The 27,455-nt window shown below is 42.6% G+C and overlaps 3 protein-coding genes across 4 annotated transcripts; 1 reads left to right on the top strand and 2 right to left on the bottom strand.

Moving 5' to 3' along the window:
• Nucleotides 1-1,263: 1,263 nt before the first annotated feature.
• On the bottom strand, nt 1,264-13,938 carry HMMR (hyaluronan mediated motility receptor). Of its 2 annotated transcripts, none has more exons than XM_030283744.4 (18): nt 13,778-13,938; nt 13,212-13,310; nt 12,563-12,639; nt 11,678-11,758; nt 10,800-10,988; nt 10,480-10,566; nt 10,099-10,199; nt 8,965-9,039; nt 8,655-8,833; nt 7,712-7,860; nt 7,213-7,427; nt 6,506-6,622; nt 5,533-5,691; nt 4,227-4,379; nt 4,018-4,117; nt 3,587-3,763; nt 2,918-3,080; nt 1,264-2,460 (listed from the first exon to the last, which is right to left on the bottom strand). In XM_030283744.4, the coding sequence occupies exons 1-18, from the start codon at nt 13,830-13,832 to the stop codon at nt 2,441-2,443; spliced, it is 2,196 nt and encodes a 731-aa protein (XP_030139604.4). In that variant the 5' UTR covers nt 13,833-13,938; the 3' UTR covers nt 1,264-2,440. The 2 variants fall into 2 exon arrangements, with proteins under 2 accessions (XP_030139604.4, XP_072791532.1); XM_072935431.1 differs by having other exon boundaries at nt 13,212-13,292; nt 13,778-13,928.
• A 71-nt stretch (nt 13,939-14,009) lies between these two features.
• NUDCD2 (NudC domain containing 2) lies at nt 14,010-18,338 on the top strand. The gene is given in 4 exon segments (NM_001245424.1): nt 14,010-14,355; nt 15,660-15,708; nt 16,931-17,082; nt 18,002-18,338. Coding segments are annotated over 4 exon segments (474 nt in total). The 5' UTR covers nt 14,010-14,166; the 3' UTR covers nt 18,086-18,338.
• Nucleotides 18,339-19,836: 1,498 nt separating this feature from the next.
• CCNG1 (cyclin G1) lies at nt 19,837-25,687 on the bottom strand. The gene is made up of 7 exons (XM_030283916.4): nt 25,492-25,687; nt 24,570-24,833; nt 23,297-23,550; nt 22,627-22,705; nt 22,448-22,546; nt 22,010-22,204; nt 19,837-21,396 (listed from the first exon to the last, which is right to left on the bottom strand). Exons 2-6 carry the CDS (start codon nt 24,831-24,833, stop codon nt 22,013-22,015), a joined length of 888 nt encoding a protein of 295 aa, XP_030139776.4. The 5' UTR covers nt 25,492-25,687; the 3' UTR covers nt 19,837-21,396; nt 22,010-22,012.
• Between the last annotated feature and the right edge of the window lie 1,768 nt (nt 25,688-27,455).

Genomic DNA, 27,455 nt, shown 5'->3' with positions numbered 1-27,455 from the left:
CCTGCAGAGAGCACATGGACTGAGAGCAGCACTGGCTCTGCTGACCTTTGAAACCAAAACACAAATCCCAGCCATGCATCACGTGTGGCTCCAATTCCTGTTAAGCTTTTGGTCTGGTCCCAGTGGTACCATTTAAGCAGCTCAGTACAAGCTTACATTTTTACCTCGTAACAGCCAGCATGAGGCAAGCACGGCCATTGTGTGCATGAGATCATTCAAAGCACTGGCACCGAGTCTTATACAGTTCGTCCTTTATAGCAAACAGGAGGAGGGCTCTAATTGGGTCAGGCAGGTTGAGAATTCTAAGAGCTCTTCACGTTACATTTCAACTAAGCACAGCCCAGCTCTTGCTACAATACAGCGAGATGAATCACTAGAGAAATAACTTTATGTTAAATCATGTATTTGTCAATTAAAAAAAAAAAATCTACCAGAACATGAAAGTAATGGATTCCTGCTGTGAATACAAATGCCAGTTGAGCTACAAATGTCAAGGTTTCAGTTTTTAATACTTAATTTCATAGACGTGCAAGAAAGTGAAAGCCTCCTAGACTGAAGTTGACAAAAAGCCTTCAACTTCCCCTTGACTTCCACCCTTTGCTTCTCTCCCTGCTCTGCTCTGTGATTTATCAGTGTTCTAATGCTGTAAGGCTAGCAGAATTATTTGCTGGAGTTTGTATTTTTTCTGTCAGTATAAGCATGCTCATGCCAGCTGTATCAAACCAGGATGTAGGAACCCTAAAGGCCCAGTCCTGAGGCACCTGCCATTCTTGGCTTCCCTTGGCATATTTGTACCTTAACTCGGTGTCTCCATTTTTGTTTTGAGCTTGGTGAAACCTTCCAATAATATTCCTCTATCATTTTTTTACTCCATTTACACCTTTCAGACAAGAAAATCTTCATTTTTTTCTCCACAAGAAGAGAACTCCACTATAAAATACTTCTAGCAAGTTCTTTATCAAAATCTCTTAACACTTCAGGCTGAATACCAAGAGCTCTCTTAATTAAAACACCTGAAAGTAATCCTCATCCTCATTCTTCAAAGAATCAAGTAAGCCAGCAAATACACAAGGATGACATTAACAGAAAACATCTAGCCACTTATTTTCTTGGACTTAATGTGCATCTTCTGTATATAATTTCCTAGGAATTATGAAGTCTCTGTAAGCTCATGATGTCAGCATAAATGCAAATAAATTCTACCAGCTAAGCTTTGTGTAAGATACCTGCACAGACATACAATAACAAAAACACAGTTCCGCCTTTGACTTAAATTCAGTATTTACTTTTGTATTAAGAGAAATAAGAGAATTTCAGGTTGTATATATTGTACAGTTCAGCTAAATAACTTCCCTAAGACTAGAGAATATGAATTTTTTGAGGCACGACTGACGTTTGGCTTTGTTTTGAAGAAAGACTAGAAAAAAGAACATCAGATGAATCCCACTATAATGTTGTTTTGAGTTTTATACCTGGTTTTCTAAGGAAATGAACAAATTCTTTAATTTAAAATTTTTATTGTGTTAAAATGCTCTTAATTTAAAATGCAGTGTAACAGATTCTTTCCCCATTGTCAAAGTTCCAGTCTGCACAAAGCATGTGAGGTCTGTGGTGTCCCTCCTCCCAGGTGAGAGAAGTTCTGTTGCTATTCCCTGGCACTGTAGCACTGATCACGTACAACAGCTGGCTACAAAGATTTTTATGGCAGTTTAAGAGCCCAGAGGACACAGCATTGCTCTCAAGACACTAATCTTAGTCATAGGACACAGACATTTAGATAAATACAGTCAATTTGACTTTGACCTGAAAATGCACTTCTGAAGATCAACAGCTGCAACACCTAGCCCCAGGATTTAAATCTGAACATATACTGAACATAGATCCTGTAGACTATCAAAATTAAGTGCATAGTCCCATTTCTGCTCTGGTTCTACAGTGTTTAGGCCATAGAAGTAAAAAGGTCTCTTGGCAGTATTGCTGCCATTAGCACCAAAGCAGCTATAAACAGCAAAATTAATTTCACATAGCATTGTATACACTGGATAGATGCAAAAAAAATATTAAAACATTTAAAAATCAAAAAACTCACATGAAATCCGATTTCATTTGTAATCTTATTCTCCAGTGCTTATTCTCCTTTTCCAAACTGAAAATGCTCTGTTCAAAACCTAACTAAGCAGCCTCACCATATCCAAAACATGCAACAGTGAGCACTTTTCAGAGTTTACGCCTGTAATGTTACCAGGAGTCAGAAGCATGCTGTCACCTATTGCTTCTCCATATAACATAGGTTTTCTAAAATATATATAATTTTAGATCATTTCTCTAGGCCTCCTACTGATTTGTATTATATACAGCATCCAAGTTCACCTTGAAGAAGCAGTCTGTTGAAGTCTCCTGTAATCATCTTATGGGTTGTTTTCTTGATACCAAGAAGACTTCAAATTTTGTTTTTATTGCCTGCAATGGAAAAATGTTACTAAGTTTGAGGTTTTCACCTATTGCTCCCACCACATTAAGTAATTTCTTGTCTCCTGTGGGGCAGAAGGCCCTACACTGAAGCTCACAGGCAAGCCAGGATTTCAGACTCTGGAACAGACACCATAGTGAAACTCTCTCCCCTACCCTGATCTGTGCAGGAGACACTTCCTGTCACCTCATCAGCAGAAACATGTGAGCTGGTGACAGAAGGAAAATGGCTCTGCTGTCTGACCTGGCACACCATCTACTCCTGTCAGGTTGTAAGGATCTGGGCTGGAAAGTACACTGGGAGTGCCCCATTGATGCAGCCTCCAACATTTGCTGTGGAACAAGAGACATCATTCACCTCCCTCAGATGCAGCAGACTATGCAAGGCTCTCATACCTTCTTTGGTTAAGTTTAAGAGGTACAAAGGCTACATCAATCTCAAACTTACCTTCTTTTAAAGGTGTTTTTGGAGGAATATTTTCCTTGCTGTCATGCTGGAAAGCTTTGGAAGGATCAAAACGCTTAATGCCCTGTACTGCACACAGCTGCTCCTGGAGATGTTTGTTGGTTTGCTTTTCCTTGGCTAGCAATGCACGCAGTTTTGAGACATCCTAGGGAAAACAAGACTTACAAGTTAGGTGAAGAACAGGACAAGAGCCTGCTTTATCATTTACTGAGGGAGCCATTTTGCCTAATGCTAAACATATAGACAATTATTGGTGGTATTAAAACCCAACCCAAACACATAGGTGTAAAGAAACTAGCAGCACATACAGGCATTGTGTACCACCACTAAGCAGTATGGCAGTTTGAAACTTTCAGCAGATACTTTATTAAGTCTAGGACGCCAAATAAAAAAAAAAACCAACAAGAAAAGCCAACCAAACTAAGAGTAGAGTTACTTATTCCTGCTGATCCCTCTGTATGTTGTAAATTCAGTTAAAAATAAAACTATTGGCATTTCTGGAGGCTTGTGATTTATTGTAATCTGCTTCATGCAGGGAATTTAAGAGCCAAGGAATAAGTAGCTTGCAGGTCTAGTCTGTAAATATTTAGAGCAACAAAGGCAGCAAGCACATTAGTAACTTGCAGATTTCTAATATTTAATTTCACAAACCTGCTTCAGGTGGGCATTGTCTTCCTTCAGCTTCATAACATGCTTGATTTTTTGCTTCATGTTCTGGTGGCCAAGTAGCTTAGCATATGCATCACTCAGTTTATTCAGTTCTTCTTGGGCTGCCCCATGCTCCTCCAGGAGAGCATTCTTCTCTGCTTCAAAAGCATCTAATTGTTGCTGAAATGCATTTGAACATCTTAGAAATCTTTCAACTGAACATAACCTTTTACTGAACTGAAATCTACCAAGGAAGATTAGTTTGGGAAGAGGAATAGCTGGCTCACTGCATAGTAACTTAGGAAACCACTGCAGAATAAATGCCTTAGGATGAGAAGTGGCATATTTACTTCTCAAGAATAGAACTTGAGCCAAGTGCAAAAGTCTTATGTCAACAGATACTAACAACTAACAGGTACTACTTCACAACACACCTGAAAAGGCTTAACTTTGTTATGTAAATCTTCATACAGTTTACGCCAGGTCTTGATCTCTTTCTCTAAGCTAGAGGTCACATCTTCACTTATGGTTTTCCTAAAAAGCAAGAAGCAGAGGTTTGTTATGATCTTTGTTAGCTCTCAGCAGTTCTTCCCAATAAAACTCGGCTGTGCCATCATATGCAGTTTAAATTTGAGCAAGTCACCTTGATCGCTCTGCTTCAAGTTCTCTTTTCAGATCTTCAGTTTGCTCTTCAAGTTTCTCCTGAAGTTTAGTCATTTGTGCAAGGCACGACTCTTTTGTCCTCTCTGCTTCTGCTTCTGTTAATGCAAGCTTGGTCTGGACTTCTAAAAGCATCCTGAGGAAAATACCATAATTTCTTAATGAGCCCTTGTTTTTTACTTTTTTTCCCACTACACTAAATCTAAAACCCACAAGTAACCATGTTGAAAAGCTTTTAGTAGAATGGAAATAAAGGTTTGCACAAACAGTGCCACAAATAAAACAGTAGTACAGAAGGCAATTAAGTTTAAGATGAACATTTTTACCTTTTCCTATAATGCTGCAAATAGTCCTTTTGAAGCAAAGAAAGGTCATGTTGCTCATTTAAGGCTGCTTAATGCCAACAGCTTTTAGCAGGGATGGTTTAGTAGTTAGGCTTTACATGGAGAGATTTGCTCAAGCAGGAACTAATCAAGACTGTTCAGTGAGGACGTATACAAGATTTCAAAAACCCTACACCTAAAAGACTTGACCCCTCTTCAGCCCCAGCTGTTTGTTCCATCCCTTCCCTCCCACCTCAGCCAGGAAATAGCTCTTCAGTTTGTTTTTTTTTTAACAGCTCAAATGCCAGCTGAAGACATGAAGCAGGTAGGAGGAAAGAAAGGGCAGCATCTTAAGCAGCACAGAACCATAGAGAACATGGATCACTAAACTGCTGTTAGACAGTCAGAAGCATGTCCTCAGCTACTGGCCTAACACAACTTCTTGGGTGTTATTTCTCATCAGCTGCACTGTGGTGCCTCATATCAGGCAGAGAGAGGACTTCAGTTTATATCACAGTGTGGCAACTCATGGATGATTAATTGGCATCTGCTTGTGAGCAGAATTTGAGGTGACATCATTCAGACTGCAGTGGCAGAGAGCGAGTTCTGCATTAAGTACTTGCTTGTCACCTCTAGGGATCTAATTTGCAGAGCAGCCACTGTAACTGATATTTCTGAAACAGACAATATGCCAACATATTTCATTCAAGTATTTTCCTTTTCCTCTATGTTCCACATATAAACAAAAGTCAAAATAACTGATTGGACAGACCAGTTTCCTAATGCATATAAACTGAAAAAATTTTGTCTATCAGTATTTTCAACCTTCTGCACTGGGAAAAGCAACAAACTTCAGCTTACACCAAATACTGATCTGATCTTTAGAGCATCACATGAGGTTCTAGTTAGAAAGGCAAGCCTCACTTTGCATTCTTTAGCTTAAGGTCAAGTCTGTCTGTGTAGTACCTTGCATATTCTTCATTTGCTTTGTTTTTAGTGTATTCTGCTTCTTGAAGCAACTGCAGATTCTCTTGGCCTACTTTTTTTAGGTTGGCAACTTCTTCTCGCAGAGAGGAATTCTCCAGTTTAAAACTGCAAATTTCTTCAGCTGATGTTTTCTTGTAGCTGGTATTACATTACAAGTGAGAAAAACCTTGTTACTTCAGGCAAAATACAGATTGAAATGTTCACACCTTACAAGAGAAATACAAGCTCATGCTAACAAGTATCAAAGATTTTATAACCCGAAGATATGGCAGTGTACAGGCATTGATAAATCTAAAGGAAAGAAAGAAACCACATCACTGCTCCATAAAGCCATAAGCAGTAACATTATGACAAATTCTGTGATATAGATATTACTATATCTTGTAGGTATTTTAAAACACAAAGGACCTACTCTCTTTGAAGCTTATTTTAAACAGCAAAGCACCTAATGTCTGTAGTTGGCATTGGCAAATATCCCACAGGATCCTTCATGGGTGACACACATACCTAGTAATAACAGTATCACTTTTTATATACTTTCTAAACCTGAATATTTTAAGGTAAAAGAATTGCAATAACTGTAGGAAACTACTTTCAATTCAGTGCAAATTTTGAGTCTGTATAAGTCTTTTTGCAAGATAATTCAGTATCAAGAACACCATCACTAGTTACAAATCTCTTTGACTCAAGACCACTGAACTCCTCCAACTGGGTACATTTTGGAAGAAATATCCAATTTTCTGAACTAGATAATGATACTGTATCACTATACTTGCCCAGTACTCAAGAAACAAATTCTTAATGTCACCAAATACCATCCCAAAATACTCTGCTCAAATGCCATGCCAATACTAACATGTGGTTTGAAGTACCAAGGCACATAAACGAACAGTACATTTTATTGTCATCCTAGAGATAATGCCTGTCCTACAAATGAATAAAACTTAAATACCTTTCAAATTCAGCAATAGTCTTTCCAAGTTCCTGCAGTGTATTGCTGTGCTCTTCTTGGGTTTTCAATACAGCGCTGCTATGCATTGCCTTGATTTGCTCCAACTCTACATTCTTTCTGAAATAAAAATTCAACACTGCACTCTGGAGAGAAGCATGTGTGACCACACCACCAAATGCTGTTATCAGTTACAGAAAGCTTGAAGCAGCAGCAATAAATTAATTGTGACATGCCAGTAACTTCTCACATACTAAAGAACAATCTTCACAACAGATATTACTAAGAATTTCCCCCTCCACTTATTTTCCAAGGGAGCTGTAGAATAGACTGAAGACCTGATAGTAAACTAAGAAACAACTGGCTTGAACATTTTTGTCATTGCCTTCTCCAGAACAGCATGCACATATCTTACCCAGCACAGCAAGGTCAGAGCAATACAATACTGGCCTTTCAAGCAAATCCCAACTGCCTTTTCTTTTGTTTCAATTACAATAATGTAAAACTCACTCAAGTTTCTATTGATACTGACTCAAGTTACTAGTGCTAGTGATTAGATCTCATCATTATCAGTAATCAACAATCAGCAAGAAATAACTTCAGATCTGCTCAGATCCCTAAAACATGAATTGGGCTCAGCAGCTCTGCTTACGTTACTAATTTAACATTCTTCCTTTCAAAGCTTGAATCAGAAAATTTCTTTCACAAACCTTTTCAACTCTTCTTCCATTTGTCTGAGTTCAAGACCTTGGGATTTGATTTCTTGTTCCAGTCGCTTCACCAACTTTTCAGCCTTCTTCTCCTTCGCGTGCAATTTATTCAGCTCCTTCATGGTACCATTCAGCTCTTCTTCCAGAAGATGTCTCTCACTTGTTACTTCATCTTCAAACTCTAGTAACTTCTGCTGCATTGATGCAGATGACTCCTACATGCCAGAGTACCACAGATTTTAAAACTACCAGTACCTTCTAGGTAGTAAAGGGTTAATTTACAGTGTTTAAGTTTCAAATCCATGGCTCCCATCCCACCAGCAATGATTCTTAGCCCTATTAGGCCACACAAGCTTCTGCAGGCCAGTACCCACCTTGCAATATTAATGATAACCTAATCTGTAGAATGCACATCTTATGCATACCTAAACCAATGATTTTTAGTGCCAATCCTTGGGATTACAATCTATTTTTAGACTAGTTTACAGCCTGTATTTACCTTCTCTTGCTGCAGCTGAGACACGACCTCCTCATGTTTCTGGAGGAGTTTTTGGTGTTCTTGTTCCACCAAATCAATTTTTATTTTTAGATCTTCTATTTCAGTATTCATACTTAGGAATTGTCCTTTGGCCTCAGACAACTCTTTCTCTGTGTAGAAAAATTGTCAATATACCATAAATTCCCTTCCCAATCTTCAAATATCTACAATATATATTAATCATAATACTTCCATTCTGCCTTTGTTTTTCCCTTGCCTAACTACCAAAAACATAGAAAGAAAACCCCCCACAAACCTACAACCCATCTGGAAACCTCAAAATTGGCTAGAGGTATACCACTTTAAAATAATTTTAACAGCAGGAGTGTTTGGACCAAGCAATTAGCTTCACCAGAAGAGCAGTATGGCAGGGAAAACAACTACATGAGTTCCCCAAAGCTTTTTCCACAAACAAGGACATAGAAGGCAGCTGGTACAGAAAACTGAGTACATGTCTCAGATTGCAGAGTTGCTAGTGTTGGGAGAGAAGGAGTAAGGAGGTGAAGAAAGATCCTTGCCACATTCTCAACACCTCAGTGAATCTGAGAACAAGCTGCTAGCAGTGAATTCACACACTATTATCCTGCTTCATAGTGAAGAGTAAGGAACAAGAACAGCTTCTTCACCTTTCAGATTAAAGCCACTCCTACAATTTTCATTGCATACTATGCACCCAAGTTACCCTCCATGGAAACACCAGCTCAGACTTAACAGATGTGAGATGTGAAGTGATTTCCCAGTTGTTAAAAACACGCTTTGATGTTTCTAGCTGGAGCTCAGAGACTTGACTTCACATTTGAGACAAACCAGTCTAAACTGACATTTTAGAAAACACCTATTTGACATGCTTTAAGACATGTGAGTGATCCCACATATGGAACAGTGTACAAGAACTAACAATTACCTTTCTCTTGTTGAAGCAATTGACACCTCTCATCAAGTTCTTTCATCAGTTTACATGACTCTTCCTCTTTTGCTTTGAGGGTATTCCTCAGGATCTCAATATCTTGCTCTCTCTTACTCAGTGTCTCCTCCATCTGGGCAACATCTAGTTTGTATTTCTCAGCTGTTTCTGCAACACTACTGTAGAAAAAAATCCAGGCACTTGTTACCACTAAATTTTGTTTGTAAGCTTACACAGGAACACAAAGGAAAATGCTTAGGATTTGTTTGTTTTCAACATGAAAGCTGCCTTGAGAACAATTTGTTGTTACCTGAGCTCCGTAATATATTCCAAGAGTTTTTCAGTGTCAGACTTTTCTTCAGATTTCTCTCTCTCAGTAGCAGACCTAAAACCAGACAGTTTTTATGACAGATATATTTTTAAAAGTCCAGAGTTAAGTACTAACACATACTTTTGGCTGAAAAACTGATATTGGCTCTAAGAGGTGATTCTACCCTCTTTTTATCCGTGTTCCAGATAGTCTTCTCATTGTAGTAAAGATGCTAAGCCATACTTCCCCACAAGCAATATGCCACCAACATAATAATGCATCAGCATAATGCAGCTTTTGTAGAAAATCAGCATCTCCTCCCTTTGAGACCTGCACTACCTGCATTATTACCTTTGTGCATTTTAACAGCCAAGTTCATGCTGCAGTGCCAAATGTGCCAACCCGACACTGAACATAGCTTTCAAGCTCATCCCAGGTCACTATCCTCAGCAATAGGCTGCACATTAGTGCACTGTTCCTGCGCAGCATGTGGCATTTTTTTGGCAGAATAAAGTGCTGAGTTAGAACCCACTCTGTATCTACCTAGAGCTGCTGAAACCAAGAGACTCTGCAGTTGCCTTTCTTCAGAGCAGGTGTCCACATCAAAGCAGCTCTGAAGGCACCACAATGGCTCTTCAATGCACTTCTCTGGTGAACGTGAATGTGTTCATCAAATCCAAGCCAAATGCCTGGCAGCTCAATTAGGATTTCAGCTCCTGCTCTAATGCTTTTCTATTCTTGCTTATTCCCAACTTAGTAGTCTAAAGGGCCAGAAATACCCATCCATATAAATGTCCTCCTCCAACCTGACCAACAATTCTTTTTCTAGAGACATGTCTTTCTTCCCCACCCCATACCCAAGAAGACTCCCCCACACACCACACTGAAAAGGCTTGACATGATACAGTTTGTCTTTTGGAAAAAGCTTAGATACACTAGAGAAACAATGTTTCTAATGGTAGCTTCATCAAAAAACAGCAGTTGTTAGAACTTCATTCCATGGTATTTATTCCATATTACAAACACTGACAATGTCTGCTCCTTCTCATTTGGGAGAAAGCCTCGATTTTGGTTACTACAAAGGACAAGCAGGGAAACACAACCATCTCATGTAATTCCCTTCCTAGCACTTACAATTTTTCTTGTAACTGTGCTACTTTTCCTTTTGAATGCTCTAGATTCCTTTGCACTTCCTGCAGCTTCATTTCCATGTTTTCCTGCTTTGCCAGTGCAGTCTTAAAAAAATAAAACAACAAAATACACCATATTAACATTAAATGAGATTTAGTAAAAAAAAAAGGCAATGTGGAAGAGACAGTGGTGAAATGAAACTTAATCATCACTCCTGTTTAATAATACCACCAGCTACTATGCTAAATGTGATTGCAAGTATCCCTCTGTAAAGAGATCAGCCACTTGTTAAACAACTACAACCAAGAGCTTCAAACTATACTGAGGATCATTGGTTTTATTCCTGAGTAGCTTAGAATTACTGTCCTGTACAGATGGTCATACCTTTTCTTTAGCATCCCTCATGTTTCTGAGCTTCATCAACTCCATGCACAGGCTGCTCATTTTCTTCTGCACACCATCTTCAGACAGCTTGTTAGAAAAGAAGATAAAACCACCAAGTGTAATTCCTTTCTCTGAATTGCTGTTCACATAACCCTTTCCAAGCATTCCCCTCCCACTCTGTGTTTAGACAGAAGGGCACAAGATCCCAAACCAGACATGCTTTACATCAAAACACATGCTGATCAGCAAGTAAAGCTTCCTCTTGCACAGGAAGCTCAATAACAAAGGCAAAGCAAAGATGTACTTATTTGTCTGAATACCTTTGACTTTAGTAGTTCGTTGCTTCTTGTTAACTCCAGAAGCTGTTTTTTCAGGCATGCAACATTTGCTGAAAGAGAGGTTTTCTCCTGAACTGCAGCACTCAGTTTTGCTTCAATCTTAACAAGATCTTCATCCAGAGCTCGAAGTTTTTTATCCTGTTCTCCACGTTCTCTCACCAATGCACGAATCTAAAACATGAGGATTTTCTTTACTTCCAACTATCATTAGTTTAGCCAAGTAAACCACAGGCATAGGTATCCAAACTGTATTTACTTTCATTCAGAATATGTATCTGCAACTCTCATTCACAGGAAGGAGTCACCACAATTCTCTATTATTACACACCATACAATAACAACATTTCATCTGACTTATTTTATGCTACCTAGCCAGCACAACATGTTAAAATTAGAATAGTCTTCGCTTTAATGGGCAACAGAAGCCAGCTCTCCCTTTTGGCTGCGACAGACAAAAGGCAGACCATGACATTTGAGACACAAGGCACCAATTAGCACACAGAAGTGTACTGATACAGTTTAGGGTGCCTCATAATTATTAAAAGTATGACAATTAGTGAGCAAAAAAGTTCAGCTAGAGATTGTTGAATAAAACACAACCTTTTTGGGGTAGCCAACAAAGGACTTCGTTCTGTTTTTTGAAAAGACTGACAATAGTTGTTCACAATCAGCAGGAATTCATGCAAATCCATTAGCTTTGTACGTCCATAATATCTGATAATCTTTCTTTTGCACAGAGCTGTTTGTAAACTACTTGTGTGCTGTCTGATGCAAAAGAGGCCAATTCTACCAGCTTGCAGTTTTTATTACTGTAAGGGGAGGAGACATGACAGGATTTCACTCACACAATGGATTCCTACCTCCTTCTCCAGTGTCTTCTGTTTCTTTTTCTCTTTCATAAGCATAAAATCTTTTTTAGTCTTCACAATCCCATTAGCCGGCTTTGGAAGAGAAATGTGTTAGAAATCTCTAACTTCAGAGTAGCTGAACACAATTAAATACGAGTTTGATTGCTACATATAGACAATAATACAAAGATACACACCAAATAAAGAGCAACCCTTTCTGTCTCCCAGGCAGGGCAGAAAAGTATCAGGTTAGGATGGGGTTTACCCTTATACTTTCTCATCAGCATTACTCTGAAGGGACAGCTCATAACCACAGGGACAGGAAGATGAACAAGTTAGAAACTTTAGACCCTCTAAGCTTCATAAAAACATTTTAATATCTTCACTTCAGCTTTGTTTGTAGAATTGCATGCTGCATCATCAATACTAATGAACCTAATTGCACATCAGGGCGATCATTTTTCAGCCTGTTAAGCTATTAATCTTCAAATCCATATCCTTGCATATGTATATGCAGTACCATCCCCCTCCCCATTCCTTTCACCACCAGGTTTCCACTCTGCCTTGCCCAGCCCCTGAGAGCAGGAACAACATCTCCTTAAAAAGGAGTCAAACCATAATTAGACGGTAAGCAAGAGGAATGAAATCCCAAAAGTGCAGCACCAAAAATAACGAGCTGCTCAGTACTTCCAAGTTAATTATCACATGATTCCCAAGGATGCGGTGATTTCAGCAATTTTTCCTGCCTAGGTCTTAAGGAGTACAGATAAAACAACACGTTCCATAGCTTACTTGATTAGATTAACAACAATTGCACGAAGAGGCTGCATTGTTTAAGCAGTCAGAAAGATTTAGCTGGGATTTAACAGCACTACAGACACCACAGCAGAGTCTTACTGTTGATCCAAAAGATGTGAGTCTCCTTGCAATTACTGGGGTGGGTGCACTCTTTTCACTGCTCAGACTTGTCTCACCTGCAGAAGAAAGTAGAAGGGAATGGTGAAGGAAGAGGGTGTGCATGCACACAGGGAGGCAAATGTAACCCAGCTACATGAGGTTAATTGTGTGCAAAAGACAACATTCCACCTGATTGTTAGACTACTAGCTACTTTTTTACTGCAATTATCCAGTTCAATATTAGTTATGTGGGCATTTGACAAAGTTTAGAGAGAGAGACTACCAGGTGACATAGTTTTGGTATTTCCACTTCTACCAAGTTTCTCAGCCACGATCCAAATCTATAATGTCAGTTTTGAACTGAGGGATAAGCTTTAAATATTAAAAATACATGAAAATATCTCTAAATCCTAGGTAAATAAGTAGTTTATTAGCCCTCCAGAGGCCCCTCCTAATTAGCAGAAATCACATATAAAGCTATTTTTGGAAGAGTCCCATAGATGTCTTGACAGCTGCTCCTTTGAGCTGGAAGGCAGGCAGTGAGTCTCTGCAACAGAAACCAATTTCTCAACAGCAGAGCAGTAACAGCACTAACAATTGCAGCATCTAATGATATCTTATCATTGTGTTCTGTGCAATTTTTACTTACCCTTCTGTTTCCTAAGCCCTTGGCGTGCTTCAGAGGACAGCAAACTTCCCGCACCATCTGATGGCTTAAGGTTACCGGATCCTTGCAGGGGGGTACGTGCTAAAAATGACATTTTTTTCAGAACAGCAAAGAACAACGAAAGCAAATGACAGTGTTTTCAGCTTTGATGAGTTGAGGCTGATAGCACATCGAGGGTAAATCTACAGCCAAAATCTCACTGTGAGAGACTCGTACATCAGAAAACGCTCTCGCCAGCGGTGCCTCAGCCGAGACAAGCTCCGCACGCTCCTCTTACAGCGCTGTCCTACCGAACCAGAGGCCAGCAAGGCTTGGCACCGCTTTAGTTACTAAGCACATTACAAACGCTCACTGCTGTGTTTGGCATGCCAGGGCTAGACACGAAGTCGCGACCTTCTGCCTTAGAAGGGGACCCCTGCGAGAACTGCGAGCCCTCAGGCACCGCGCTCCGTGCTGCTCCTCACAGGCAGGGACGCGCTGGGGCCGGTCCCCACCCCTCTGTCCCTGCTGAGGGGCTGCCCCGCTGCCCCGTCCCTCTCCTCACGTACCGGCGCTCCCGTCGCTGTGGAGGTGGCGGCGGAGCGGCGCTCGCGCGGACGCCATGACAGCGCTGGGACCCCGCGGCCCGGCGTTCAAAGGGGCCAACGGCCGCAGCGCGCGCCGACCAGCCAATCAGCTGCCGCCGCCCCGCCCGCCTCGACCAATCGGGAAGGCCGGAGCGGGGCACGCGCGCTGCGGGCCCGGCGAGGGGGCGTGGCCGGCGGTGCGCGTGCGCAGGGCGGGCGCTGCCGGCGGTGCGGGAGCGCGGAGCCGGGGGCGCGGAACCGGGAGCGCGGGGCCGGGAGCGCGGTGCGGGGCGGTGCGGGGCTCGCTGTCCCGCTGCTCACTGCGCGGGGCTCTGTGCGCATCGCGGAGCTGAGCGCTGCCGCCGTGTCCCATGTCGGCTCCGTTCGAGGAGCGCAGCGGGGTGGTGCCCTGCGGGACGCCCTGGGGCCGCTGGTACCAGACGCTGGAGGAGGTGTTCATCGAGGTGCGCGTCCCGCCGGGCACCCGCGCCAAGGACGTGCGCTGCAGCCTGCGGAGCCGGCACATCTCCCTGGCCGTGGGCGGGCAGGAGCTGCTGCAGGTACCGCGGGGGGAGCGGGCCTGCGGCCCGTCCGGCGCGTAGGCCGCGGGGCGCGGGGACAGGGCTCAGCTGGGTTATAAAATACCTCTGAGAGCATCGAGTCCAGCCTGGGACCCACCGCTGTGTCTGGGCCTTCCTTAAACACCTCCAGGGACTGACTCCGCCGCGCCCTGGGCAGCCCGATCCCATGTGCAGTCACTCTCTGTGACATTTCTTCCAACCCAGACCTGCCCTGGCACAGCTTAGGCTGTGTCCTCATGTGCTGTCATTATCGCCTGGGAGAAGGTTTGCACACCCGTGCCCTGTGGTGCCTCTCTGTTCTTTATCTCAGGTTTGATACATTAAGAATACATTAAGAATGACATTCATTTGAAAGAGTTGTGTTCAATATCTGGAGGTTTTACAGATGGTGCTTGTCCTCCAGTACATGGAAAGACAGCTAGAGGGGGGCTTCTTACAAGGCCATGTAGTGATGGGACAAGGGGGAAAAGCTTTAAACTGTCAGAAGACAATTTTATATTGGGTATTGGGAAGAAACTCTGTGCTGTGAGGGTGGGGAGGCCCTGGCACAGGGTGCCCAGAGAAACTGTGGATGCCCCATCCCTGGAAGTGTTCAAGGCCAGGTTGGATGGGGCTTGGAGCAGCCTGGGGCAGTGGAAGGTGTCCCTGCCCATGGCAAGCAACAGGAATTAGATGAACTTTAAGATCCCTTTCAGTCCAATCCATTCTGTGATTCTATGAAAAATAAAAATACAAACTCAAATGGATTTTAATGTGAATGTGGACAGCATTTCAGTGCACAACTTCAATTGCTCCAGAAAGCAAAAAAAGAACTCAAAAAACAAAACAGAACAAAAAACCCCAACAACAACACAAAAACAAACAACAAAAAGCCCAAAAACAAATAAACAAAAAAACCCCAAAAAACAGCCTAAAGATAGATTTGCTTTCACATTTGTAATGAGCTGCTCATACTACCTGTGCCCTGCACCAGAGCTAGATGTCACTCCTGGCAAAAACACTTGCATTTTCATGACAAGATAGAGAATGCTGAGAAATACAAGCATTTCAATGACTCCAGATACTGAAACAAAGTATTAAATGCTTCAGTTAAAAAAATAATTGCATAGTAAACAATAATTCTTTGACAGGCTACATGCAAGTGTATACTTGTAGGGCCAGATCACTCTATCCATTTTCAGCAGAATACAAGGTGGTTAAGTTGTGAATAAAACTTTATAACAATGTGAACTGGATGCTGAAGAGGGTTTACTGATTTGTAATATTGTCCCTGTCTTTTGCAGGGTAAACTTTTTGACTCTACAGTAACTGACGAAGGAACGTGGACCTTAGGTAATAACCAACATGTGAAGTGACATTATAAAGACAGTAAAACTTTCCAGTAGACACTGCAGAATAATTTAGCCCCTCTTTATTAATGGGAAAGATTACTTTCTTCCCATAGCTTTGTAAAAAGGCAGTCATTATTGCTGGATTAAGGAACTGAGGTATTACAAAAGCACTTAAGACCAAGGTTAATGAGGTGCCACATCCTGGAAGGTCCTCATCGATGGGTTGCAAACATTTCCATATAGTGAGAAGTGTTTTGCAAACCTTCATTTAAAGGTAAACAGTTATGTGGTACAGCTATGTGGTCTATGACTCTCCATAATTACTACCTTTTATGCATTACATTTTCTTGAATGACAAAAGTGACAATATCTGCAGTCCAAGAGAATCAGAAAAAAAAATTAAAATCACACTAAGGTTCCTACATATAATGAGGAAAAAAAGAATATTGGGCCATTATATCATTAATACTGTAAAGTATTCTGAATATTTTGGGGTTTGGCAATCATATTTGTGGACTGTGCCTCTCAGTGTTTTCCTATGAAGGATTTTCTTTTCCATTTAATATTTATATTAAATATTTATTGATAATTTAGTAATTTAAGGCACTAAAATTAAAAGTGTTAATACACATTGTGAAGTTAAGCCCAATCTTTTTCAGTACACAAATTGTCTTCAAAATACACTTCTAATGCTGTATTTATTCACTTCAGTAGAACTAAACACTCTGCCCATTTACTCTGAAACATTCTTCCAATATATTCTCTATGCCATACACACTGTTTAAATAATCATCAGGTCATATGTTGCTAAAACTTAGTTCTGGCTTTTGTTGGTAATAACTCTTTGTAAAACCTGACCTTAAATTTTTCATTATTGTCATAGCAGAGTTATCTGTATTAATAGATTAAATCTTTGTTGTCAACATCTCCAAGAGGTTACTTTATGTTTGCATAGAAATACTCATGAACTGTGTTTAATCCCTTAAAACAGCTTCAGCATCGTACAGGCCAGAAGGGGAGAGATGAGAGTACAGGCTGTCTTTGCTTCAGCCTTTTCTCTCTTGTTAATGTTGATTTATTTATCAAGAACTAGGTTGGCATTGGCATTAAGAATTTAAATAACTTCGCTTCTTGTGCTTATTAATGGTGAATTCACCAAACCAAGAAAAGAACAGCACGTAGGACTGAGTTTAAAGGTTGCTCTATGTGTTTTCATTCAACAGAAGACAGACAGCTGATAAGAATTGTTCTAATGAAGACAAATAGAGATGCTGGAAATTGTTGGACATCTCTGTTAGAAAATGAATATGCTGCTGATCCTTGGGTACAGGACCAGATGCAAAGGAAACTTACACTGGAGAGATTCCAAAGAGAAGTAAGTTAGAGCACCATAATTACTTCTTAAATGTTTTGTTAGCACACAGAGGTTATGGCCAGGAAAGCTGAACAAATACCATGGAATATATGCTTTAGTTCAATATCCCTAAAATGCTTATAAGGTTTTATCACTGTGCTTTGAAGAGATTATTCTGTCTGCACTTTGCCTGCAGGGTTTCTGGTAAGTTCAGGTGAGTTTGGAGGTGCTGTTGCTGTTTTAGTAATTGTATCTTCCTAACAACTTTTCACTTGTTAGGCTACACACAGCTTCTGTTATTATCTAGAATTATGACATAGCTGTATTTAAAATAGAATTGTACTGGATATGCTTGTTTATAATGTAAGATGGAGTGGAATAGTTGGCTGGAAAAGATGTTCCTTGTGTTTTCACTAAAATTGCCGGAATTGTTTTGCTATACCTTTGGCACACAACTATTCCTGTACATGTCTGCAGAGGTGTAGAATTACATTTTACATACCAGCTGAATCAGCAGGCTATGTACTGCAGCAGAGAACAGCAGTTTTATGAACCCTGTGATCCATCAGAGCACATACTTAGATTTTCAAAAGGCAGTTTCAAAGGACACCAAAAGCCAGATCTCTTTCTTAAATTTTCCTTAAGATGTCTTTTCTGGGAGATCTGACTACTTGCTAAGTCAAGAACATCATTACAAAGTCACTTCAGCAGTAGGCAAGCAAACTATGACAACTCAGAGTTTGTTGATGCATTTTCCAAAAATTTCAGTGCTGTGATAAATGTATGACAAGTTGATTGGTATATGTTCTTGTTCTAATGACAGAATATTAACAAAAAGCAATTTAGGAGGTTTTTTTTGTGGGTTGTCTGGGTTTTTTTTAAAGCATTTTTATTCTAAATAATTTACTTACTAAACTATTTTTAATTTTACTTCCATCAGAACCCTGGGTTTGACTTCAGTGGGGCAGAAATTTCTGGGAACTACAGCAAAGGAGGACCAGACTTTTCTAGTCTTGAAAAGTGAACTTTTTATATGTGACCCTTTAGACAAATTACATGTTACAGTTAAGGACTGGAATCATGTAACTGTTGAAGACTTCAGTGATCTCTTCAATGGATTGTTGTCAAAACTAATTACTTCAGTGAAGAGAAAGAAGATCTTTTCCAGCAGAATGAAGACAAAGTGTTACCAGCTGATTTATAAGCTGTGATAACTTTATGATACTAAGGCAAAACTATAAAGAAAGGTGTACATAAAAAACTAACGTCTTTGAGCAGAATGTTTGGTTTGGGTGGTTTTTTCTTTTTAGAAACACCACAAAGTAAAGTAAACAAATCAGTTATAAATCTACCACTTGTCTTAATGCAAGGACATCTTATTCTTGCTTATCCACACTTGGGAAGGAATCCCCATGCACCAGGCTGGGGCTGATCTGCTGGAGAGCAGCTCTGTTCAGTATTTTTATTGACCACATGGATAAGGGTGTTGAGTCTTTCATTAGTGAATCTACAGATGACACTAAGCTGGGAGCGTGTCCATCTGTTGGAAGGTAGGAGAGCTCTGCAGGGAGACCTGGAATGGTTGAATGGATGGGCAGAGTCCAATAAGATGAAGTTTAATAAATCCAAGTGCCAAGTTCTGCATTTTGACCACAATAAGTCCCTGCAACGTTACAGGCTGGGAATGGTGTGCCCAGCAGAAAGGAACCTGGGGGAACTGGTCAGCAGCCAACTGAACATGAGCCAGCAGTGTGCCCTGGTGGCCAAGATGCTGTATCAGGAATGGTGTGGCCAGCAGGAGCAGGGAGGTCACTCTCCCCCTGTACTCGGCACTGGTGAGGGCACACCTCAAGTGCTGTGTCCAGTCTGGCCCCTCAGTTTGGAAAGGACGTTGAGACACTGGAGTGCATCCAGAGGAGGCAATGAGGCTGGTGAGGGACTTGGAGCACAAACCCTGTGGGGAAAGACTCAGGGAGCTGGGGGTGTTCAGCCTGGAGAAAAGGAGACTCAGGGGTGACCTCATCATTCTTCAACTCCCTGAAAGGTGGCTGTGGTCAGGTGGGGTTGGTCTCTTTCTCCAGGCAGCACTACAGAAGCAGAGGACACAGTCTCAAGCTGCATCAAGGGAAATATAAGTTGAATATTAGGAAAAAGTTTTTCACTGTAAGAGTGCTAAAGTTCTGGAATGGCCTGCCCAGGGAGGTGGTGGAGTCACCATCCCTGGATGTGTTTAAAAGAAGATTGGATGTGTTACTCTGTGCCACGGTTTAGTTGAGGTGTTAGGGCATGGGTTGGACTCAATATTATCTTGAAGGTCTCTTCCAACCTAGTGATTCTGTGATGCCTGGACATGAGGAAGTAGTTCTTTCCTGTGCAGAGACTGCACAACAGGTTTCCCTGAGTCGGTCTGGAGTCTGCCTTACTGGAGTTTGTCAAGAATGTCTGGATGAATCAGTCATGTGCTCTGGGATGAGACTGCTTGAGCAATGAGGTGGGAACAGCTGATCCCACCCATGGTGCCTTCCAACCTGACCCATTCTGTGATTCCTTGCTGAAGAACAGATATTGTAAGATATTTACCATTTTCTCATGTGGTTGTCTAGTCACCCCCATGCAGCCTCAGCCTCTTATAAAAATAAATTGGAAAAAAAATCTGCATTATGTCTTACCTCCTGCCTGGAATGTTTTCTCCAGGTACTGTTCAGGTATAAGTCACATTTATAGGCTTCCTTCTAAGATGTTTCATAACATACATACAGGAAAAAAGCTACTTAGTTAAGCTCATTTCAATGTTTAATTTAAAGGTACATATCTTGAGACAGGACAATTAGAATTGCACATTGCATCCTCTCCCAGTAGCCTGACCACACCTTTGGATAACTGCACAGGTCAGCACAATGCCCAGGCAGCACTGACAGGTGTGATAGCCAGTTACACATTTTGCAGTGCAGTCATTCCCACGAGCTCATGAGAAGACTTGATTTGTCCACTAGAGAGCTTTGGTATGGTATCTTCTGTGAAAGCTTTAACTAGTTAGAAAGAATGGTTTCCACCTCAGCTGGTAGCATTACAGGCAAGGGTTGGCTGGCCAACACCTCATCCCACACTCTGATCTCTCCTTCTCCACTCCATCAGTCCATATGACAATCCAGTTTAACAGCCTATTGCCAACAGCCTCTGTCCCACAGTGGGAATTCAAGTTCCCACAGCAGAATTCAAGAGGACATTAGCAACACTTTCCCAGAACCTCTTTTTATCTAACATACAGTAATACATTCTTATTACTCACTTCCTTGGTAGCACTAGAAGCACAAATACCTCAAATATTGACCTGGTCTTCAGAACAAACAGTTGTGTTTTATGGAGCGTACCATTTAAGAGATTAGAGTTAAAGCAATCTTCAGTGTTTCTCATCTGGATTACTCCTACACAAAGGCCGGTGGGGGGGGGGCGGAAACTAGCCCTGCTCCTATTGTACCTGTAACAATGTGCCTGTTCAGTATCAGCATGTACCTCTAGTACAGGAAAACTGGAAAACTAATGCCAGATTTAGGGCATGAAAGGGTTACATGTGACCCAGTTCTTTCCCTTAGTCATTCATTAAAAAACTTCACATCACCAAGTTTTTACACTCAATGAGATTGGCATCAGTAAACTACAGCTCTTACAAAATACTGCAGTGAGACTAGTGACTGTCTTTCCTAAAGGAACACAGTTAAGTTTCTCTTTTCTCCTGCTCTACCTACTCAACACTTCAGTGGGTATCACAGGCTAATGTTTAATGTGTCTGTGGTAGGAGGCCAGCGCCCATCCTGGCAGGAACACGTGGACACAAGGTACTGCCCAAACAACACACCAGGTGAGCTGGCAGGCATTTGCTCTTGTTATCCAGTTGGATTAGTCTTTCTTTTCTTAACACACTGCAGCACTGCACTACTGCACATCTGATTTTCCTAGTATTGCATAATCCTCAGAAAGTGAACCAGGTTTTAAAAATTAATACCTAATTCAGCACCTGCAGTTACTGTAAACCAAGGTTAGATTAAACAAGCTGCTCTACAAACTCTAAGGTGTTAAAGTTCCTTGTATTGGGATTCTGTTATTTCACTGACTAGTGAACAGTCTACCAAGTAAGACTGAAAACTGACACCACATTCTGTTGAATTCATCATGAAAAGAACTGGTATTTGCTGGAAGGATCTTTACTCTGAAATGTTACATGTTCTTTCCATGAGTTGAGTTCTTCATTATTAAGATCACGGTACAGACTGTTTCTCAAATATTTGTGTGCCTGTTGACAAGGTCACAGGATGGTCTTCCCATTTTATTGTACTCCTGTAAAAAACCCAAACAAACCAATCAACGGAAGTGCTTTATACAAGAGCCTAACAAAGCATGAGATCCTAATACAGCAAGACAACAACAGATGGCTGTTCTAGAAAAATGTGTAGCCTCTGGAAGGAAAGTCTAAGTAAGGAAGTTTACAATTTTTACAGAGTAGAACAACAGTAACAGGAATAACTGAATTACAGATTTTAGCCTTCACTAAGCAGTTATACAAGTAAAACTGTAAAAATCTGTCTTGTAAGTGGCTTAAGTGAACAATTATAAGAAACTCATTCTAGCAGGCTGGTTTTCTGTTAGGGATAGGAGCAAGGCAAAGGTTTTTTCCCTTTATGCAACCTTTACTCCACATTTTAGTGTGAATGTGGTCTCAGTGTCTGTAGATTTTCTGCTACCACGACATACATCAGTTCTTTCTCCAGTGTTCATACATGAATTAGATTGTCACTTCTTTAGGTACAGCACTGGTTTAAGCATGAACATAAGAACAGGCCAACTACACTTCAGTTACATGATTCCAGGAGGTAACCTGTATGGACCCTGGAGATAATGTAGAAGTAAAATTAGCTGTAAACTATCAGAAGTTGATTTTACAAGAACTTACCTATTATGAGGTGGTCTCTGGAATGGTAGGAAGGTGTGTTATTCTGTAGTAGCTATGTTTAAGCTGCCGAGCTGTACGTCCAGACACAATCCATTTTAATTTCTGCACATTTGGTTTGGAACACTTGCTTGAGGAATATTCTGTAAGGCACTTTAACACTAGCTCCTTCCAGAAGGTCAATTCTCTGTTGCTTATCTACATAACAAGACATAATGTCCTATGTTAACAACTAGCTGAATCTTTACTTTCTCCATGTACTTTCAGCTTCTTCAACAGGATAGGCAGCCAAATATCTCAGGCCAAACGAAAAAACCCAACAAAACATCACAACAAAGCCACAAAAGAAACCAATATTCCAATGCACCTGTTCCTTCCCACTGTGTAGACCTTTCCATGCATTTTTCTTCCACCCTTCCCTGAAATTTTATCTGCACATACCTTGGAATGTAACTGTAGAAATTCCAATGCCTCTATCAACTCCAGCAGTTTTTGTTCTTCTATCTCTAGTGCCAAAATAGCCAGTGCCAAGACAGAAGGCTGGAGAGAGAAGATGTTTTTAAACACTGCTTTGCTAAGTTTCAGCTGTTTAATTTTCTTTGAATTTTTAAGATGTTTACCTTGGCTTTAGAAAACATGATTCTGCAGTGACAGGCCTTAAGCTGGGTCTCAAGTCTCTCAAAATTAAGGTATTTTCTCCTGTAATAAAAACAGATGAGTGAATCTAGGGGAATGCAAGCTTGATCAAGGGAGCATCACTCTGGGAAACTCAAGAGAAGTAGCAAGAATGTTCATTATCTAAACAAAGTCCTCATTTGTCCCAGAACTTCTGGGGTTACATTCAAACAGGTGTTCAGTCTTGGCAGTCCCAATGCCAAAAATAAATCTTGTGTTACACTGGGGAAGAGTTGTATTACCAAAGCAGGCTTAACAAGGAATTTCAGTCCTTACTAGCAAAAGGAATCTTTTCTAAACCAGATTTTGCAATCTTTACAATGAGGCAATACTTCACTGCAGCATAAGCAGAGATTTATTATACCATCATTATTGAGCAAGTTTGGTTTTCAGCTCAGAGAGCAATATTTCATTTAGGCAAGCAATATTTAAAATTTCAATAATATAAAATCACAGATGCTCACATTTATGACAATTACCAGTAGGGGAGAAAGTTTGTGGGATTTTTAAAGTATAGAAAGGCTAATTACTCAAGCAATTTCTCTGCTTATTTTTCTACATTCTGTATTTTCTGGTCTTAGGCAGTTATAGCAAAATCAGGATCAGCTATTGTACCTTTCACAGCTTAAATTCTCATGAATGAATGAATGATAGAGCTGTAGAAACTGGAAGGTGGTTACAGCTTTGATTTTCCAACACAATTTCTCCAATATGATTTTCTCCATTCTCATCATATCAGAAACAGTGAACCTATATTGGCTTATTCGAATTAAGTCAGTGGCTAAGGGCACATTTCTCTCTTCTTCTGATGCCTTCACAGCCAAGTAGAAGCAGCTGAGTCCAACACAGCCCAAGTGTTTAGGCTGTACCTAAAGAAAAACAAATTGTTATTTTCAAAGAAGAAAGCCTCTGATCAGCTATTACAACATGCAAGTATCTAACTGTAAGCACCAATCTATTTCATCAAATAATTATGGGGGATGAGGGGTTGTTTTGTTTTTCGGAGATTGAAAACTAAGTCTTTTATTGTACATTATTATCTTTGTTTAACCAAATGGGAAAACAGTTACATACCATAAATTGCATCTCATTCATCTAAAAAACAAGACTGCAGAGCAATTTTGATTGAGGCAGAACTGACTTGTTAATAAAGTTCTAAAATAGCCTAATATGAAGCTTTTAGGACTTAAAGTGTTGTAGATATTAGGGGTGATAGTAAAAAATGGGGGGTTTCTAACTCTATTGTAAGTATATATACACACACATACATGTATATATAAATAGTCTTATTTTATTCCATAGACAATGTAGTCCTGATTTTTACTGCTTCATCTGGATTCACAAGTCTTTTAAATCATCATTTTCCCATCCATTCCATCTAGCTTTCTCATTTTTGTTTGCACACACAAGGAAAACAAGCTTTTGTTCTTGTCCAAACTGTACAGCGCTAATCCCGTCTTGTTAAGACAACTTAAAACAACTCAGGTCAGCATGTCACATCTGCATGGGAGAATGCAACGCTAACTAATGTTTGACCAGATTTTAAGTTTTCAACAGCATTTTGATATACACAATGCTAACTGATAGGTTGAAAAGGCAGTTAAATGAGAAGTAATTTAACATGTTTTTGTATCTATGCAACAGGAGAGGCAATCTTTCTTGGTCTAAGCCATTAACACCTCCTGTTTCCCATCCCATCGACATCCTTTAGTTTCTCCTTCTCCAGAGAAAACACCTTTCTTAACAATACCAAAAACTGAACGGAGAACACAATTTTTTAGCTCCGCACAATCAAGAATCTCTGGAAGCAACCTAACCTTTATCTAAACCCAAGACATTCTAGCTTCGAATAGGAACTAGGCTGAGCTTATACTTTAAAATGCCTTACCTTCATTTTCGACAAAAACCTATCTAAGAAATTCACAGCTAGCGAGAAGGTCTCCGTGTGGAAGCCAAAGAACTGAGTTAAGCTGAGGAGATCTTTCACCTCGAAGTCCCGCAGCCGCGCGGTCATCCGCAGCCCATTGTCGTGCGCAGCCTCGAGCAGCCGGAGCCCGGCGGCGCGGGGCTGAGCCCGCAGCTCCTGCTCCAGCATCGCGGGCAGCTCCAGCGCCGGGTCCCGAGCGCCGCCGCCCGCCGGGGTATCGATCATCTGCCGGAGAAACAGCGCCGGTCAGCCCGGCAACCAGAACGCGGCACAGCCGCCAAACGTCCCAAACCCTGCGGCACAGGCACGGAGCGCCCCGGGGCAGCCCCGGGGCACCGCAGCGTGCGGGGCACGGCGGGCATCGCCTCCCGGGACATCCCCGGGGCACCGCAGCGTGCGGGGCACGGCGGGCGGCACCTCCCGGGACATCCCCGGGGCACCGCAGCGAGCGGGGCACGGCGGGCGGCGCCTCCCGGGACATGCCCGGGGCACCGCAGCGAGCGGGGCACGGCGGGCGGCACATCCCGGGGCAGCCCCGGGACACCGCAGCGTGCGGGGCACGGCGGGCATCGCCTCCCGGGACATCCCCGGGGCACCGCAGCGAGCGGGGCCCGGCGGGCGGCACATCCCGGGGCAGCCCCGGGACACCGCAGCGAGCGGGGCACGGCGGGCGGCGCCTCCCGGGACATGCCCGGGCCTGCCCCGCGCTGCCGCGGGGCTCTGCCGGCGGACCAGCGACCTGCGCGCTCCGCCGGGGGATGGAGGGAGGGACGGACAGAGGGACAGAGGGACAACGCTCACCCCACGGAAGGGACGGGACGCGCACGGCACGGGGACGCCAAACGCGCAGCCAGCGGGACGGGAGCCGGCCGCGCGCCTTTACCTTGTCTGTGCGGCCCCGCTCCCTGTCCGGGAGGGGCTGGGCGGGCCCGGAGTGTCCGGAGCGGGTGCGGAGTGTCCGGAGCGGGTCCGGAGTGTCCGCAGTGTCCGCAGCGGGGCCGGGCGGGCACGGCCGGGCACAGCCGCGCACCCCGCGCCGCCGCCCCGCCCTCGCAGTGGCGCCCTCTGGCGGCCCCGCCGCGCCGGGCCCCGCCCCCCAACCGGCCCCGCCTGCGCCGGGACCGCGCGCGCGCTCCCGGAGCCCTCGGCCGGAGCGGCGGCCCCGGTACCGAGGGACCGGCCGGACAGTGAGGGACCGGCCCGGGCAATGAGGGACCGGCCGGGCAGTGAGGGACCGGCCGGGCAATGAGGGACCGGCCCCGGGACCGGGGGAGCGGCCGGGCAATGAGGGACCGGCCGGGCAATGAGGGACCGGCCGGGCAATGAGGGACCGGCCCGGGCAATGAGGGGCCGGCGTGGCCATTGAAGGACCGGCCCCGCCATTGAGGGACCGGCCCGGCCCGGCCCAGGCCGCTGTGATGGTCTCACTCGTTGGGTCAATGGGAGCTCCCCGAGCATGCACCCAGCCCTGGTTTTGGTGCCTTAGGTTTTAACTTTTGTGTTTTTCTGGTTTTGTGCTGCTTGAGTGTGTAGTTCTGAGCTTCATATTAAGTGTTGGTAAGTTTTTTTTCTCAGAGTAGGTAGACAACTCCTTCTGTAGCTTGGGACCAGTGATGGCCACCCAGATTTCAGCCCCAAGAGCATGGACAGCATGGACAACAATGTGGACTGAAGAGATAAAAAGAAGAAGGATGGGACTTCATAACCTAAAGCTGTAATTGGACAATTAGCTCCAATATGGAAATGGACCAGAACTTATAAAAGTGAGAGACCTCGTGACCAGTTGTCCATTTTTTTGTGACCATTTGGGTTCACCTTGGGTGTAGCCGTGGCTGGGCTCTTGTGCTACCCAAGGTGGATCCATAGAGGCCTTTTAATAAATCCCTACTTTATTCTTTAACTTTGTCTAGCCTCTGTTCTAGGCTTTGTCAGTCTTGATAAGGCATCAGTACAAATGTCTCTTAAAGCATAAATGGCCTCTAAGCCCCGGGATGGCTCCTGGCTGGGTTTCCAGGCCAGGGCAGATGCTGTCCCCCAGGGCTGAAGGCTGGTGGGGTTGGGTCCTTTATTGCTCTCACCTCCTGCATGACTGAAACCTCTGCAGTACAAGGCATTAAAGGGTTCATGTCTTTAATGCTTTCCAGCCCCAATAACATAGTTTGGTATATTAATGGAAGGTGAGATTGTCACCTGTGGGAAAAACAAAACCCTCCAACAACACTTGGTGATTCTCTAGTGTTGGAGAATCAGGGCATTGCTTTGTTCTAGCCAGGATGTGCAACAGAAATCTTTTCATCCACACATAGCCTGGGAGTCCAGAAAAAATCATTCCATGACACATCCAACACTCAAACCAGCAGTGAGAACTCTTCCAGGAACTGTAAATGCTCCTCTCCTGAACTGACTCTAGGCAAGTAAAGGGAATTGCGTACTGTAAAGCGTATTTGTTTTGGGCATGCTTGATGCCCAAGGCATTTATTTATTTAATAAGTGTTCCTTTATGTGCTACTTTATCCAAAGTGATTACCAGTTCCTTAAAAATACTGAACAATGGCTGAAGACTCCATTTTGCAGACCATTATGATGGTATTTCAAATTGGTTCAAGGTACTTTAGTTTTTTCTTAAAAGTGTGGAGGTGTTATTTCTACTTCAGCCTAAAATTTTCAAGATGCTTTGTGAAGGTTACTGTGAATTGCTTGAAAGGCTGAAAATTCTCTTGAGGAATGAACTAACCTTTTCTGAAAAGCAAGGTTTTTAGTAAGGCAGACCTCTTAGCTGTATTTGATTATTTTCCCTCTTCAAAGAAAATACATGTTGGTATGTCACTAATACATGAAGTGATATAT

The sequence above is a fragment of the Taeniopygia guttata genome, chromosome 13 (genome assembly GCF_048771995.1).
Source record: "Taeniopygia guttata chromosome 13, bTaeGut7.mat, whole genome shotgun sequence".
In the NCBI taxonomy this organism is placed as follows: domain Eukaryota; kingdom Metazoa; phylum Chordata; class Aves; order Passeriformes; family Estrildidae; genus Taeniopygia; species Taeniopygia guttata.
Note: the sequence above shows the minus strand (reverse complement) of the source record. Positions and strands in the feature narration are given on the sequence as shown.